The sequence below is a fragment of the Mirounga leonina genome, unplaced genomic scaffold (assembly GCF_011800145.1).
Source record: "Mirounga leonina isolate KUSES-001 unplaced genomic scaffold, KU_Mleo_1.0 Mir_321, whole genome shotgun sequence".
NCBI classification, from domain to species: Eukaryota; Metazoa; Chordata; class Mammalia; order Carnivora; family Phocidae; genus Mirounga; species Mirounga leonina.
In genome coordinates this window covers 5,034,710-5,047,758 of record NW_023270680.1, presented here as the reverse complement: position 1 = coordinate 5,047,758, position 13,049 = coordinate 5,034,710, and the positions used below count along the sequence as shown (strand labels likewise).

The 13,049-nt window shown below is 52.6% G+C and overlaps 1 protein-coding gene across 1 annotated transcript in view; it reads left to right on the top strand.

Annotated features, from left to right (window-relative positions):
- The window catches only part of PTPRN2 (protein tyrosine phosphatase receptor type N2), a 119,153-nt gene that overhangs the window by 8,934 nt on the left and 97,170 nt on the right, over positions 1-13,049 (top strand). The window contains exon 5 of the mRNA XM_035029802.1: positions 872-1,084. Within this exon, the coding sequence (XP_034885693.1) occupies positions 872-1,084 (213 nt within the window). The remainder of the gene's footprint in view (positions 1-871; positions 1,085-13,049) is intronic.

Sequence of the window (13,049 nt, the reverse complement as noted above, 5' to 3'; positions counted from 1 at the left end):
GGTGGAGGGCGAGCTGGCCGGAGCGCGCGCGCCCGCGTCCTCTCCGTCTTCCCGGGGCGCTTTAATTGTGGCTAATACACCTGCTAACGAAGCTATCGGGCGAGCAACAGGCACCTTTTGCACGTGAAGACCAGTGAAATGCACCCAAAGGATCTCCCCCCCCCCCAAAAAAACAGTGAGAACCTGATGGTTTGTCCCCCTTACTCTCCACGGCGCGGAGAAGTGAACTCGCGGACCGTCGTGTTCCAAATGCCCCGCAGCTCCTTTCAAGGAAGAGCGCTGAGGTGCGCGCGTTGGAGTGTGTGTCCCGCGGGCGCGCGCGCAGAGGGGCTCAGGTCGGTGGGGATGTCAAGGAAAGTTCCTCCAGAGGCGGCCCTCCTGCAGTGTCTCCAAGAACGTGGATGTGACGCTTACCTGCCCTGATTGTGCTGTGTGCTGTAGAGTTGTTTGATCTCTCTGTGCTCCCGGCACCGCGCCCCCCCCCAAAAAAAACATTGTGGTGCATGCTCAGGATAAACTGCTCTATTTTCCTCACACCTGTTTGAAGAAGGGATGTGCGCTTTTCCTTAAAGCTGCAAATCAGCTGCCAAAGACTTTGCCTTGTTAGGGTTAGAAAAACGCTGGCCTTCAGGAGAACAAGTAATGCTTCTAAGTTTTCTTTTGAAAACGTTGCAATCTGCAGTGTGCTAGTTAGAAATAACTTCCCTCCTTGTTTGAGGGGTGCTGTTCCGGATGGCCCCCCGGTGGCTGTTTTAATGCCAGCACGGTGCTGTGCCGAGCTTTACCTTTACCTTGCGTTGGAAAAGGGTGGTTTCCAGGAGGTCATAATTTGTTAGGTACTAACGTGCGCGCCTTCTCTCCTGTTCTGCAGAAAAGCAAACTCAAGCTTCTGCCACACGGAGCAGAGCAAGAGGACTCAACCCCGTTCATCGTGCTGACCCTGGTCTCTGTCGTGGCCATGGTTGGGGTCCTCCTGGCCTCTGGTGTCATCTACTGTTTGCGCCACACCTCCCACTCCCGGCTGCAGGAGAAGCTCTCGGACCTGGGGGAGCACCCCGGCCCAGATGCCACCAACGCCTACCAGGTAGGGGTTCTGCTGGGTTCTGTTCATCAGTGCGCGCGGTCTGTGGCCCCTCCCCGTTCCCAGTGCTTCATGTAGTCATAGTTTGGGTTCTTTCAGGAAGACGGTTTGAAACTGCTCATCAGCATTCACGTAAATACCTTGTAACCACAGTTTTACTGCTTTGTGTTAATCTTACTCTGTTCTTGGCTCGTCTCAGTTAGCTGTGAAAGCAGGTTGCTCATTAGAAATGTGGAAAAAGTACAAAACATGAATTATGTATTATCTGTTATCTTTCTTAGTTTGGCTGCTGTTAATGAAAAATGCCAAAGTTGCAAGATAAATTGGTTGTGTAGATGTTTGAAGATGTCTCTTAAATCATCGACTTCCTCCGGGTCTTCTATGAAAAGATCCTTTGACCTGACCCATCGCCACCCCCTGCTAGTATTTGGATAAAGTGAAATCTAATGCTGATCAGTGGCAAGTAAGCCAAGGGCGTCTCCATGCGAGTGAGGGTGGTGGCTGGGTGCTGGGACTCCTAACCATTCCAGACACACCTGGAGATGAGTCAGAAAGCCAATGAGAATGTGAGGATGCAGATGCAGACCAAACCGGACAGTAAAAGATTTTTGGATGTTGTGTAGCACGCACTTTATATTTAGTGACATCCTGCAGTGAGAATGAGCAATGCCAGCCCATAGCGTAGTCAAGTCAGGGCACAACTCGGTATCGTTCCCATTTGGGAAGGTAAAATACTTAATCATCGTTTTAGAAATTCAGTCAGTATATATTTGTGAAATATTTTCTCCCATTGGACTAGATTCTTTGTTTCCTCTACTCACATGATTACAATGTGTAATAGGTCTGTCTTGTAAATAAGGCATCATATTTTACAATAATATATAAGTTGACTGTTCAGTCATCACAATTATATGGGGGGTGGGGGAGTCTCAAGCTCTTTCTAGAACTACCGCCCCTCCAAACTGTCCAGCGAGGTGCCCTCCAGGAACTTGTCTGAGCTAGCTGCTTTTCCTCCATGGGCCACCCTGACACTGGCCCACAGAAGGACCTGGGATAAATTTATAAAATCACTATGCTTAAAAGAGACCAAGAGATAGCTTTCTCCCCCCATTCAAAAATTCTTGGTATTGTCACTGAAGAGAGAAAAGCGCTGGCTTTCTGGAGGTCACAAGGCTGGTCAGTATGATCTTCTCTCATAAAGAAATGGCACCTTCAAATGTGTGGGAGGTGGCATTTCAGCCCCAGTGCACCGCTCTGCTTCAAAGCAAAAGAAAAATCACGTTTGAAGAAGAAGCCCAGAAAAAAAATGTCACTTAAACTAGTAAGAACTTATCCAGAAATTCTATTGAGCAAGACCATCAGTGTAGGATGCCAGGGCTTCTGGGCCATGTCTGTGCCAGGACATAAATAAATTATCACACCAGTTCTGTTCTGTGTGCAGGAGACGGGAGATCACACAGGGGTGGATTTTTAGAAAGCATGGCGTCCTTTGATACACTTTGAAATTCAAATATAAAATATTGATAGAATGGAAAGGTTGGGCTTGCATGCAGAAGTGACTCAGTTTGGCAAAAATATGGGTTGAAATTGCACACTTAGAACTGAGTTTGTGATAATTAACAGAAAAAAATCTTCCCGGTGACAGCTCTAATTAATAGTATCTGTAATTAAAATCATGCCCTTCCAGCAGGAAAATTGTTTGAATTTCTTGGAGTGACCTTTTTGCTATTCCTCCTGGGGGCATGGTGGTTAAGTTGATATTGATTTTATAATGAGCTCTGGTTTGTTTAATAAGAATCTGTAATCCAGACAATAAATGAAATGTGTGCTTTTCTTCAATCCAGATTAATAAAAAAGGGTGGAAAAGCACAGAAAAAACTTTCCCTTTGAAAATATGATCTAGGAAAATTTGGAAATGAAATTATTATAAAGATTTTGTGATGGGCTTAGTTTTGAAATCACTATGAAATACCTCTCAGGGAACCACTCTGGTTAAATGCAGACGTTTGGCCCAAAGTGGACGGTCCACTGGGGAGAAGATGCTAGTGCTGGAGCTGTTGAGTTGTTTTGGTTTGTGGTTAGCAGAGCAGGACTCCGCCAACAGGGATGGGATCTCAGGGCTGTTGCCTCTAGATTTCGCTGAGTCATGTATGAAGGGCTCTTAACCGAGTAGCCGCAAATAGAGGATGTTTGCCTTTGTAAATGAAGCAGGTATTAACTCGGGAATGCATCCACACTAAACTTGGCTTTTCCAGAGCTACCACTGAAACCCCCTTTCAAGCTTCAAGTCTGTCTGAGAAGTTGTTTAAAGTATTGCAAACGTAAAAATAATTTCAGGAAAAGTTGCCTTCACACTGTATTTCTTTTTAAACCATTGAACTTCTGCACTCCGCTAATCCTATAATACAAGTGAAGTTTGGATAAACCTCCTCTTAATTCCCAACACCGGGTGACGAGGAAAATGGAGCGATTCAATATCATGCCTTATTTCATACTCAATCATTTTTATAAACTCTCTGAAAGAGACGAAGGTTATTGTGTACGGAGGTTAGAAGTAGCTGCCTGGGAATGAGGAACGGCAGGCGGCGAGGTAATAAGTTTTATTCATGTCAGAATGTGAACTTACCCTTTAAATGGAGGAACTAAGTGTTCTTATCAGAACACAAGGAGCCTTTGGGTCCGCAGGGAGGAGGGGGAGCTCAGGGCTGGTGGTCCCGAGGAGGCGCTGGTGGCCTCTGGAATTCTTCCTCCCAGAGAGCCAAAAAGGAGGATCCTTCAGTGTGCGGGTAAACAGCATGGCAGTGGCCTCATTGCAAGAGAGCTCAGGTGGGGACGCCCCACCCCGCGGCCCACCCTTTGTAAAGCCCTGGCCCACATCAGCCCCGGCAACGCACACCTTCTAGTATTTGCCCTCCCAGGCTCCTGGCGGCCGATGATGCAGAGCCCCCGTGAGCTCATAATTCATGGTCTGTGGCTTTGGGTTAGTTACAGTGCACTCATGGAGTGTTCCAGAATAATCAGTGGGCGGGCTTGTCTCAAAATTGCTTCAAAACAGTGAGTAGTTTGCAGTATTAGGTCCCAGTGCAAACACGTTTAAACCTTTTTTCTCTTCCTCCTCAGAATAGAGCTATTTCATAGAGCCAGCATCTTGAAGCTTAGCTTACATGCGTGTATGTGTGTGTGATATTTTTGTTTGCTTTACCTATTGGAAAATCAAATATTTCTTGATAGACTTATACGTTAGCACTTTCCAAGGGATCAGTCTTACCAGATAATCTATCAGAGTTTAATTTCCTCAAACTTGAAAGAACTAGGTATATTAACTTTCAGAATAACGGAAATCCATTTTGGAAAGGCCATTTTTTTTAATGGGCACCAAACTTTGCCCCAGTGTTTTACTGAACGTTATTTTTTCTTCTAAATACATGAAACATAGCGTATTTGGATTAAATCTGTACTTCATTACCTAAAAAGATCATTTCTTTCCTTGTACTCTTTTTTCTCCCCCCCAATTGGCATGTCGGTACATGATATATATGCCGTGTGCACGTGTCTGCTTGCTGCTGGTGTGTGCGGGTTGGTGTGGAAGGAGGTGTGATGCCCAGCACACGACTCCTCGCACGGGAGTCCCGTTTCTGCGGAAGGCCGTCAGGTGAAAGTGCCGAAGGAGGCGATGAGATGATTAGAACACATTCCCTCCTCTCTCTCTCTCTCTGAGTTTGTTTGAATGTTGCATCCGTTTCCCGGAGGGTTTGATCACCTTGCAGCAGGAGTTCAGCGCTCGGCCGGCCCACACCCCCGTCCCCACACGAGCGCACAGACTCCTGTGGAATTTCCAGCAAGCCTCTTTTGGTGGGTTATTTCACAATACCCAGCACACTTCCGTATCTCTTGGAGGCCTCTGGAACCAGACCCAGAGGAGAGCACGCTTCTGGGCGTGGCGGGCATCCCACTCACGGGTGACGATCAGCGAGTGACCTCCCGTTAGGTGCGAGGTGGCTGTGATTGGGGTGCTCTGTCCACTCCGGCTGAGGGGCCGGTGGCCCGAATGCAGCCCAACTCCTCATCCCCCCTGGGCAAGGGAGAGCCAGCCCCTCCCAGAGGAGGGTGCCTGTCACAAGCTGGCTTATTCTCCGGGGCCTTGAATTAAGGGATCCTTCTTTTTCTAAGGTAGCTTAATCTTTTGTAATTGGTACAATCACTCGTTAGAGAAGCGTTTTCCGATTTAGGTAGAAAACAGGGAATCTCCTGAGGTTTGCCTGACCCCACCACAAGCTCCTAAAATAGCCCATTTCAGTCAGCTATGTATCAGTCAGAAAGAACGGCCTTTCTTTGCTTGACACGTAAATTTTCAGGTCAAAATAACTTTTGTGCAACTTCTCAGCAAGAAAATCTATCCTGATTCATAAGAGGAAAAGTGCCTCAAATATTATTAAAGAACTTAGGTTTTTATCCTAACCCAGTCAAGCCTGAGAATTGGGATTTTACTAGTTTTGCCTTTGCAAGAAGCTGTGATTAGCCCCTCTGTGTGTCGGGAGAGCTCTCTTGAAGCTTTGCAGTCACTGAGTTGATGTTTCATCTGGTCAAGGGGAAGCCAGGCTGCTGAGGGAGAGGCCTTGTCCTGGGGTCCCGAGCGCCTCGATCCCAGAAAGAGGCCCCGGCTTCACTGTAAAGTACACGCCTCGCCACACAGTCACGTGATAACGAAGGAAAACTTGCAGACTTTTGCCTTGCCGCGAGGAACGCACCTGTCCCGAGCATTTCGAAAACGTGTGTGTTTGCGTGTGCATTCAGTTTCAAGTGATCAATTAGGGCCAACAAGCTCCGTCGAATCTTCTAGATTCCTTGCCACCCTGGGTCTGAACGTTGTCCTGTAAGGCGTGAATTGGTAGTGCATTTTCTCATAAACCTTAAATTTTCAAGTCTGCAGTTTCCAAAAGCCGCGGCTGCATGCCCATTCTCCAGTTTCTGTGCAACGTGTCTCCTCAAAAATAGCTCCTGAGATTTGGAAATAAGTCTAGAGGAGGCGGAAGGCTGGAAAGATTGCCAAAAACATATCTAAACACAAAACTGAGACATGTCGCTGTCCTAATATAGCAAGCCATCTCCCTTGATCAAACGATAATAATTAGATCAGACTTAATTGAAAATAACAGACCACTCAGTGAGATATCTGGAAGACAAAAGCTCGGGATGGCTGGTGCGAGGAATCCCAGGGCCTGGATGCTGTGTCTTCTTTTCATTCCTGGGTTGCTGCGTTCTGTTGTATGTTTGTGGCCTGTTAGCGGATCTGGATTTTACCGGAATAGCTGTCTCTTAAGGAAGGACAGGCGAGGGGAGGGGAGGGAGTTCCAGCTTCACCTCTGCCGTGTCAGGCCGCCCGCCCTGTGTGGGTCACGTTGTCCGTGAGGGCCAGCGTGGGAGAACGCACCTCGGAGGCTGAGGGAGCCGGGGGTGGCTCATGAAGGTTCACGCTTTTAATCTGCTTTAATGCAGTTTTCTGTCGAAGTCAGAGTGTGCTTCCATATTGCAGAGGCCAGGGGAGCTCCTCCAAGGGCAGCCCGCGCACTCAGGAGGCTCCCGGGGCCTATCCCTCAGTCCCCCACCAGGGCCCAGGGAGGGGCTCTGCAAGCCACACCAGACCCCCAGCGCACCCCGTGCGGCCACGTGGGGAAAGTAAGCATCGGATCAGCTGTGACTTGTCCCGGGTCCCACGGCGGGCGGTGGCAGAGCTGAATTAGGGCCATTTACCGCGTTTAGGCCCCAGGCGAGCGTGCTTCCCACTGCACGGAGTAAGTCGGGGCGCCCGGGAGCACTCGCACACGGGACAGGGCAGGACCTCCTTGGAGACCCAGACCCGACGGTGCCCCTGCACCTTCCCCTTCGTGGTGCGAGTCTCCGTGGGGGTGTCAGGAGTGGTCAAATTCACTTCTCTGCGCAGTTTCTGACTCCTTAAAGACGAGGAGTTTGCCATGAAGCCACAGGAAGCATTAGCAAGCACATGTGATGACACTGGGCAGGAATGGCTCCACCACAGGCTCATGACGACGGGCCCAGGGTGTCCCCTCACGGGGGCGGCACACCCCGCAAGGACAGGCCTGTAGAGCAGGAGAGGACGGGAGAGGACATCCTTCGTGCTCACCCTGGAGGCGGGGACCGTGCGGAAGGGGCCGACTCCCGGGCCCAGGCATGGCCCCAAGCCAGGAGCTCCTGCCGGGGACCAGGTCTGTCCTCCTCCCCGGGCCAGCTCCCCTGTGTGGAGGGCAGCGCCGTGGGGGAGCCGCGGGCACGCCGGTCCTCCGGCTCCTTTCACTCGGGGTTCACGTCTCAGCTTAAACATTTCTTTCCCGATATTTGCACTCATGGGAAAAAGAGACTGTGATCGCTCCATTCCTTCCGGGCCTCGTGCCTCTCTGCGCCCCAGCCACAAAATGGGATGGAAGGAGCTGTGTGCTCTTCACTGGGCTGCTGAAGGTCGGGGAAGGTCACAGAAGTGTAAGTGCATCTCAGTTCTAAATTCTGTGGAAGGACAGTCATTTGTGGCGATCGGGGTGCTGGGGGTAGGGAACCATCGATCGCCTCCCTGCTCAGCGTGTTTATTAATGGTCGTATGCGAACAGCTGCTCTCTCTCCTCTGGGCCCCGACTCAGAGGTGGGCACACCTTCTGAACCAAAGCTTAAGACCGTCGGTAAAGAAAGCATGTACCTGCGGGGAAATCCGGACTTCTGTGAAGTTCGGCGCATTCTGAGGCACACGGTTAGAGTGGGCGCAGGTGTGGAGAGTCCTGCTGGCTTCTCCCCCATGTTTCCAGCACCAGACAGCAGCAAAGCCATCCCTCACATAACCCCAGGGTGAGGGGGACGTGGCTGCACACCAGGCCCACCTCCCGCCCCGCGCACCAGCCGGGGGCCTCGGCGTCAGGAGCCACCCTGTGGCTGCGTGCCCAGAGACGGGCTGCCCTCCGATTCTGAGGGGATGCCGAGCTACTCTGAATAAGGGGTGCTGGCAGGAGAAGCTTACAGCGTAAAGGGAAACATGCAGAATGGACTTCACAGGGCTTGAGACCAAAATGGCAGGAGGAGGGAAGGAAGGCATTCAGAGGGCAGGTGTGGGGGCTGGAGAGCGGGTGTAGGATCATCCCACCATGAAGTACAGCAGGCCTAGACTGCATGCTTCCAGCTCTGAGAGGCTTCTGCGCCGGCTTCCCCGGCTCCCCGACGGGGTGGGGGTGGTGGGCGCGGGGTGGGGGGGAGGCCAGGGGTGGCCCTGCGAAGTGGCCCTGCGAAGTCAGGCTCTCCACCTGTGGGAATGACACACCTACCACTGCCCGGAGTCTGTCTCAGGGTCGGCCTCGTGCACGGCAGCACTGAGCGGAATCCGGCAAACACGCCCGGGGTGCCCTCCACTCCGACTCAAGCCCTTGGGGGGCCTTAGGGAGCATACCCCGTGCTGAATGGCATGGAAGAAGGTAAGGCAGGACAGGAGGTGGTGGGGTGGGGAACGATAGCTTGAACCTTCAGAGGTGCACAGGGTGTGTGTTCACGAGCAGGGACAGCTTTGCCAAGAGCAAATGCACACTCAGGTCCAGGAGACTCAGGTGGATGACAGTCTCCAAATGTCAAAGGAGACCATTCAAGGTCATAAGAGGAAGACCCACTCAGCCAGCAGACCCCCTGCCCCGGAGGCACGAGTCCCGCTGGTTCGGCCGTCTGTCCTGTCCAGGGGAGGACTGCATGTCAGCATCACTGTCCTCCGAGGCGCCCCCACTCTCCTCCTCCCACCTCGGGGGGCAGGTGCCCACGAGCGGATTCCGTGTCGGCATGTGGGTCACCCTTGAGGAGCGGAGCCACACGGGGCCTGGGAAGGGCTGGATGGCCAAACTTAGAAGTGGCCCAGTGGGTTTCTTTCCAGAAAGCTAATTTCTTCTAATGAAAGAATAACGTTTTCTGTAACAGTAAGGATGGCGAAGACCTTTATTTCACCTTGGAGTTTACACTGGTGTGGAGCATGTGCTTGAGAAGACAGTGCTGTGATGGTCCGCAGGGACCCCAGGGTGGCCCAGGAGGGCTTCCTGGAGGAGGTGAGCAAGAGACGTGCTCAGGACGGGGTGTGGTCTGTGCAGTGTCACAGTCATTTGAACAGTAAGGACTTTTCCTCTTACGTTAGAGAAGCTACAAGATTGGGTTTCTCTTCTCCATCTACTTAGTCATCCCTAAACTTCATTCCTCAAAATATTTCCGTCTCCATTGGGGTTCTCTGCTTTGGGAGGATTGCCGATAATTAAGGATGGAATCTTGGTAGGTCGTTTCTCTATTAGCAAGTACAAGACGTTCACGCCAATGGTCTCCAGTGAGGAAGGTGACTTGTGAACAAAAGTACTCACTCCAGATTTTCGAATAAACAGCCAGGATGTGAGGACGCTCAGGTCGCGACGTCATCGGCCGCCCCAGCGATCGCCAGGGTCGATCCGGCGGATCTGGCTGCCGAAGCAGGCGTCTGCTTCCTCCCTCTCCGCAACGCGTGCATCCCCCCGAAGCTGCGCTGGTCAAAGAAGACCCCTTTCCCGCAGAGGAGGACCTCGGTCCCAGACACACACGTGGCTGCGCTCGAGGGCCTCCAGACAAGCTCCACGCAGCACGTGTACGAGGACACTGGGCAGTCCAGGCCCAAGACTCCAGACACGTCCAAACGAGGCGCTGCTGTGCAGTCTGCCTTTCTTAAAGAAAATTTAACAATTTTTAAATTCAGAATTTAAAAATAAAGGAACCAGCAAAATTACATGCCTGGGTATATGTCTGTGTGTGTCTGTGTGTATGATTATTTGGAAAATGGGAAAAGGAAGATTCAGAGATGCTTCTATTAGCAAGTAAGGCCAAATGTTTAAAATGCGTAATTCCATACGGTGTTTGGAGAACATGAACATGACATACAGCTTTAAACTTGGACTGACTCTATGGCGTTCGGCCGAAATCAGCTGAAGGAGTTTGGGTGATAAATTCTGGGATTGCTAACTGTACAGGAAGTCAGCACCCATACGCAGCTAGACTTCAGTTCTCTAGTTAAAGTTGAAGGCCTGGATTTGTTCTATAAGGAAGCATTTTATCACTTCCATTTTTTGTGAAGACAACAAAGCAGAAGAAGGACCAAAAAGGAGTATTCGTAGAATTGCACCGAGTAGGGGAAATAAAATACAGATTTGTTTGTAAAACCAGATGGTTTTTCAGAAGGGACATTCCACCCGGTCTCCGTGTTTCGGGACTCTCTCCCCCTCCCTGGCCTTCCTATCCTCTGCCACATTCAAGGAGAATGAAAATCCTGAGTTTGGTGCCCCCAAACTTTGAAACTGAAACATGAGGGGAAACCAGGACAAAAGCTCAGATTGTCCTATCTGCTGCTTTGAGCTGTTGCTTTTCTGACTGTGGACAGTGGCCTCCCTGCTCCTGTGTGCGGGGCATTTCCTGGGGACGTTGTGAGTCTGCAGATCTCCGATGGACTCCAAGCAGGGCTTGGCTGGTGCCCCGGACCCTCCCAGCGCCTCTCCTCCTGCCAACCCCAGAGCTCACCTCCCATGGTGCTTGCTGGACCCACGGGACAGCACCCTGGCTGACTTCCTCTGAAGGTCAGCACCTGGGCCCTTCCTGGGCACAACAGACCCTCAGAAACCCTGACGGGGCCTCCGAGGCCAGAGCCCTTCATCCGTTTCACAGCGGAGGAAATGGAGATGAAGCGGAGGTGGAGAGGGACTCACTGTCGTCTCCGGCCTGCAGCAGCAAAGCCACCTGCCCAGGGCTCCTCAGAGCACTCTTCTGGCCTCAGGCCGCCAGGTCGCCATTCAGAGCAGCTTCAGATGGAACAATTGGGCCCCAGAACGATGTGCAGCCTCTGCGTGCGCAGGGAGAGGCAGCTGCGTGGGGGACTGCCCCTGCCCCCGCCCCCAGGCCCTGCCCTTTGGCTTAATTAGGCGCCGCCACTGCAGAATGGAAGGACGTGAATACCTTTTGTGTCCCTGGCCGGCTCCTCACAGCCCCTCGAATATCCCCTGTGCTTTTCTGTCTCTGAACCTTTGTGCAGACCGCTCCCCTCACACTGAAAGCCCTCCCACTTGGCTTTATCCTTCCAGATCATTCCCATCTGTCAGCCTGTGCAGACCCCACACCCTCACCGAGCCTTCCCGCCCAGCCCAGGATGACCAGCCCCCTTTCATCCGGACCCTTTGTTTTCCCCTGACACTGCCCTTAGCGTCTGTGGTCTCTGTCACTAGCTGTCTATCTGGGCTTCCTTCGCCACCGCAGCGCACTGAGACAGGCCTAGTCCTGTTCCTTCCCTGCCGTGTCCTCCTGTGCATGGGAGGCGCACCCTGGTCCCCCGAAATGCCAGATCTGTGTGATGAACACGCAGCACCCGGCAGGGGATCTCTGCTGCTCGGGAAAAGCTAGCCGAAGCACTGCACTAAGACACGGATGTGAGCGGAGCCGGTGGGGGGAGGCGCGTGGAATGCTCTCCAAACCATCACTGGTGCCGGCCGGCTGGCCTCCGGGCTGGCGCCCCGACGTGATGGCGGTGATGATGACAAACGAGGAGAATTCATTACCTTTTGAGCAAGAAGAAAGTTAGGAACGTGACAGACTTTCTTTGCAGAAAACAGCGTCCCCCACCCCCACCCCCAGCCCATGTCAGGCCCAGGTTGCTCTGAAGAGGTGCAGGATTTATTTTTGACGGACTTGGCAACTTTGACTCGTCTGAATTTGAGCCACACGTGTGGGGCCGCTCGAGACTGGCTCTGCTCACGGAGGTCGAGCCCCCGGGGCTGGAGCTGTGAACTCGGAAGGCACCGCGGACTTCTCGAGAACACTTGTAACTTCCTGGTGGGAGGGTCGCGGGCCACGGGAGCCCCGCACGCCTGGGGCTGGTGTCTGTGGTCTGACCTGCCGCACAGATGCGGCCTGGCTGGGCTGCTCGGGGCTGCCACGGCCGCATGCCCATCAGATGGGCCTCGTCCATGGCCCAGCCAGCTCCGGGTTCCCGAGGGAGCCGTGGTTACAGAAGCCCACGTGTGGACTGTCGGAGAAAGACGCTTATTGAAATGATGCACGTCCTTCCTCTGACTTGAGTCTGATATTTATCAGGAGCAGAGCGAAGGGAGAAGATGAGCGGGCGCAGCCCGCTGGGTTTCAGGCACATCACACGCTTGTGGACAAAGTTGGATGTACTCACTCATGGCCGTCGTGAGACTGCAAGAAGCCTCCGACTTGACCATGCTCTTCAGCTGTCTCCTGGTGCTAGACAGTCCCCGGGTGGGAGGATGACAGATGGAAATGACTTCTGTCTTCAGGTTCAGGAGGCGAGATGTGGTTCTCGCCCTGATAACTCGAGGACGACACAGGACGGCCGTTCCTGAGGGCCAGCCGTGGGGCCGGCGCGGCAGGGAGCGGAAGGGCGGACGATTGCCGTGGCTCCACGAGAGCCGAGGGAAGCAGCTCTTTTCCTTCTGACACGGGACTATTCGAAGACCCTTCTGGATTCAGAAGACTGCAGAGAAGTATTTTCGCTTCTACAAGTTAAAGTGTGTCTTTGAGTTTTATTTTGAGAAAACATCTTGCAAAATGGGATAAAATTACTCAATATTCCTTGGCAAACAGTGTTTATCGTGGAGCTGTTTTGGTTAGTTTACGAATGTTGTGGAACCTAGCCCTTAACGCTGCTGCGCGTTGGACCAGGGTAGCGTGGTTTGCAGCCCACGTGGCTTGAGGGTGGCAGTGGTGGGGGCGGGGGACGCTGCCGGAGCTCCAGGGAACGGGCAGAGTGAGCAACCGTCCTGCCCAAGTTCTGGGGCCCAGGTTGGGATTCACCCTGGAGAAACGTCCCTCCCGTGTGGCGTGTTGTCCCCCAGTCCAAATCACCGAGAAGTCCCGTGGAGGTGGCAAGGTGGTGTCGCAAGACAGGCAGCGGTGGCCACGTGTCGGTAGG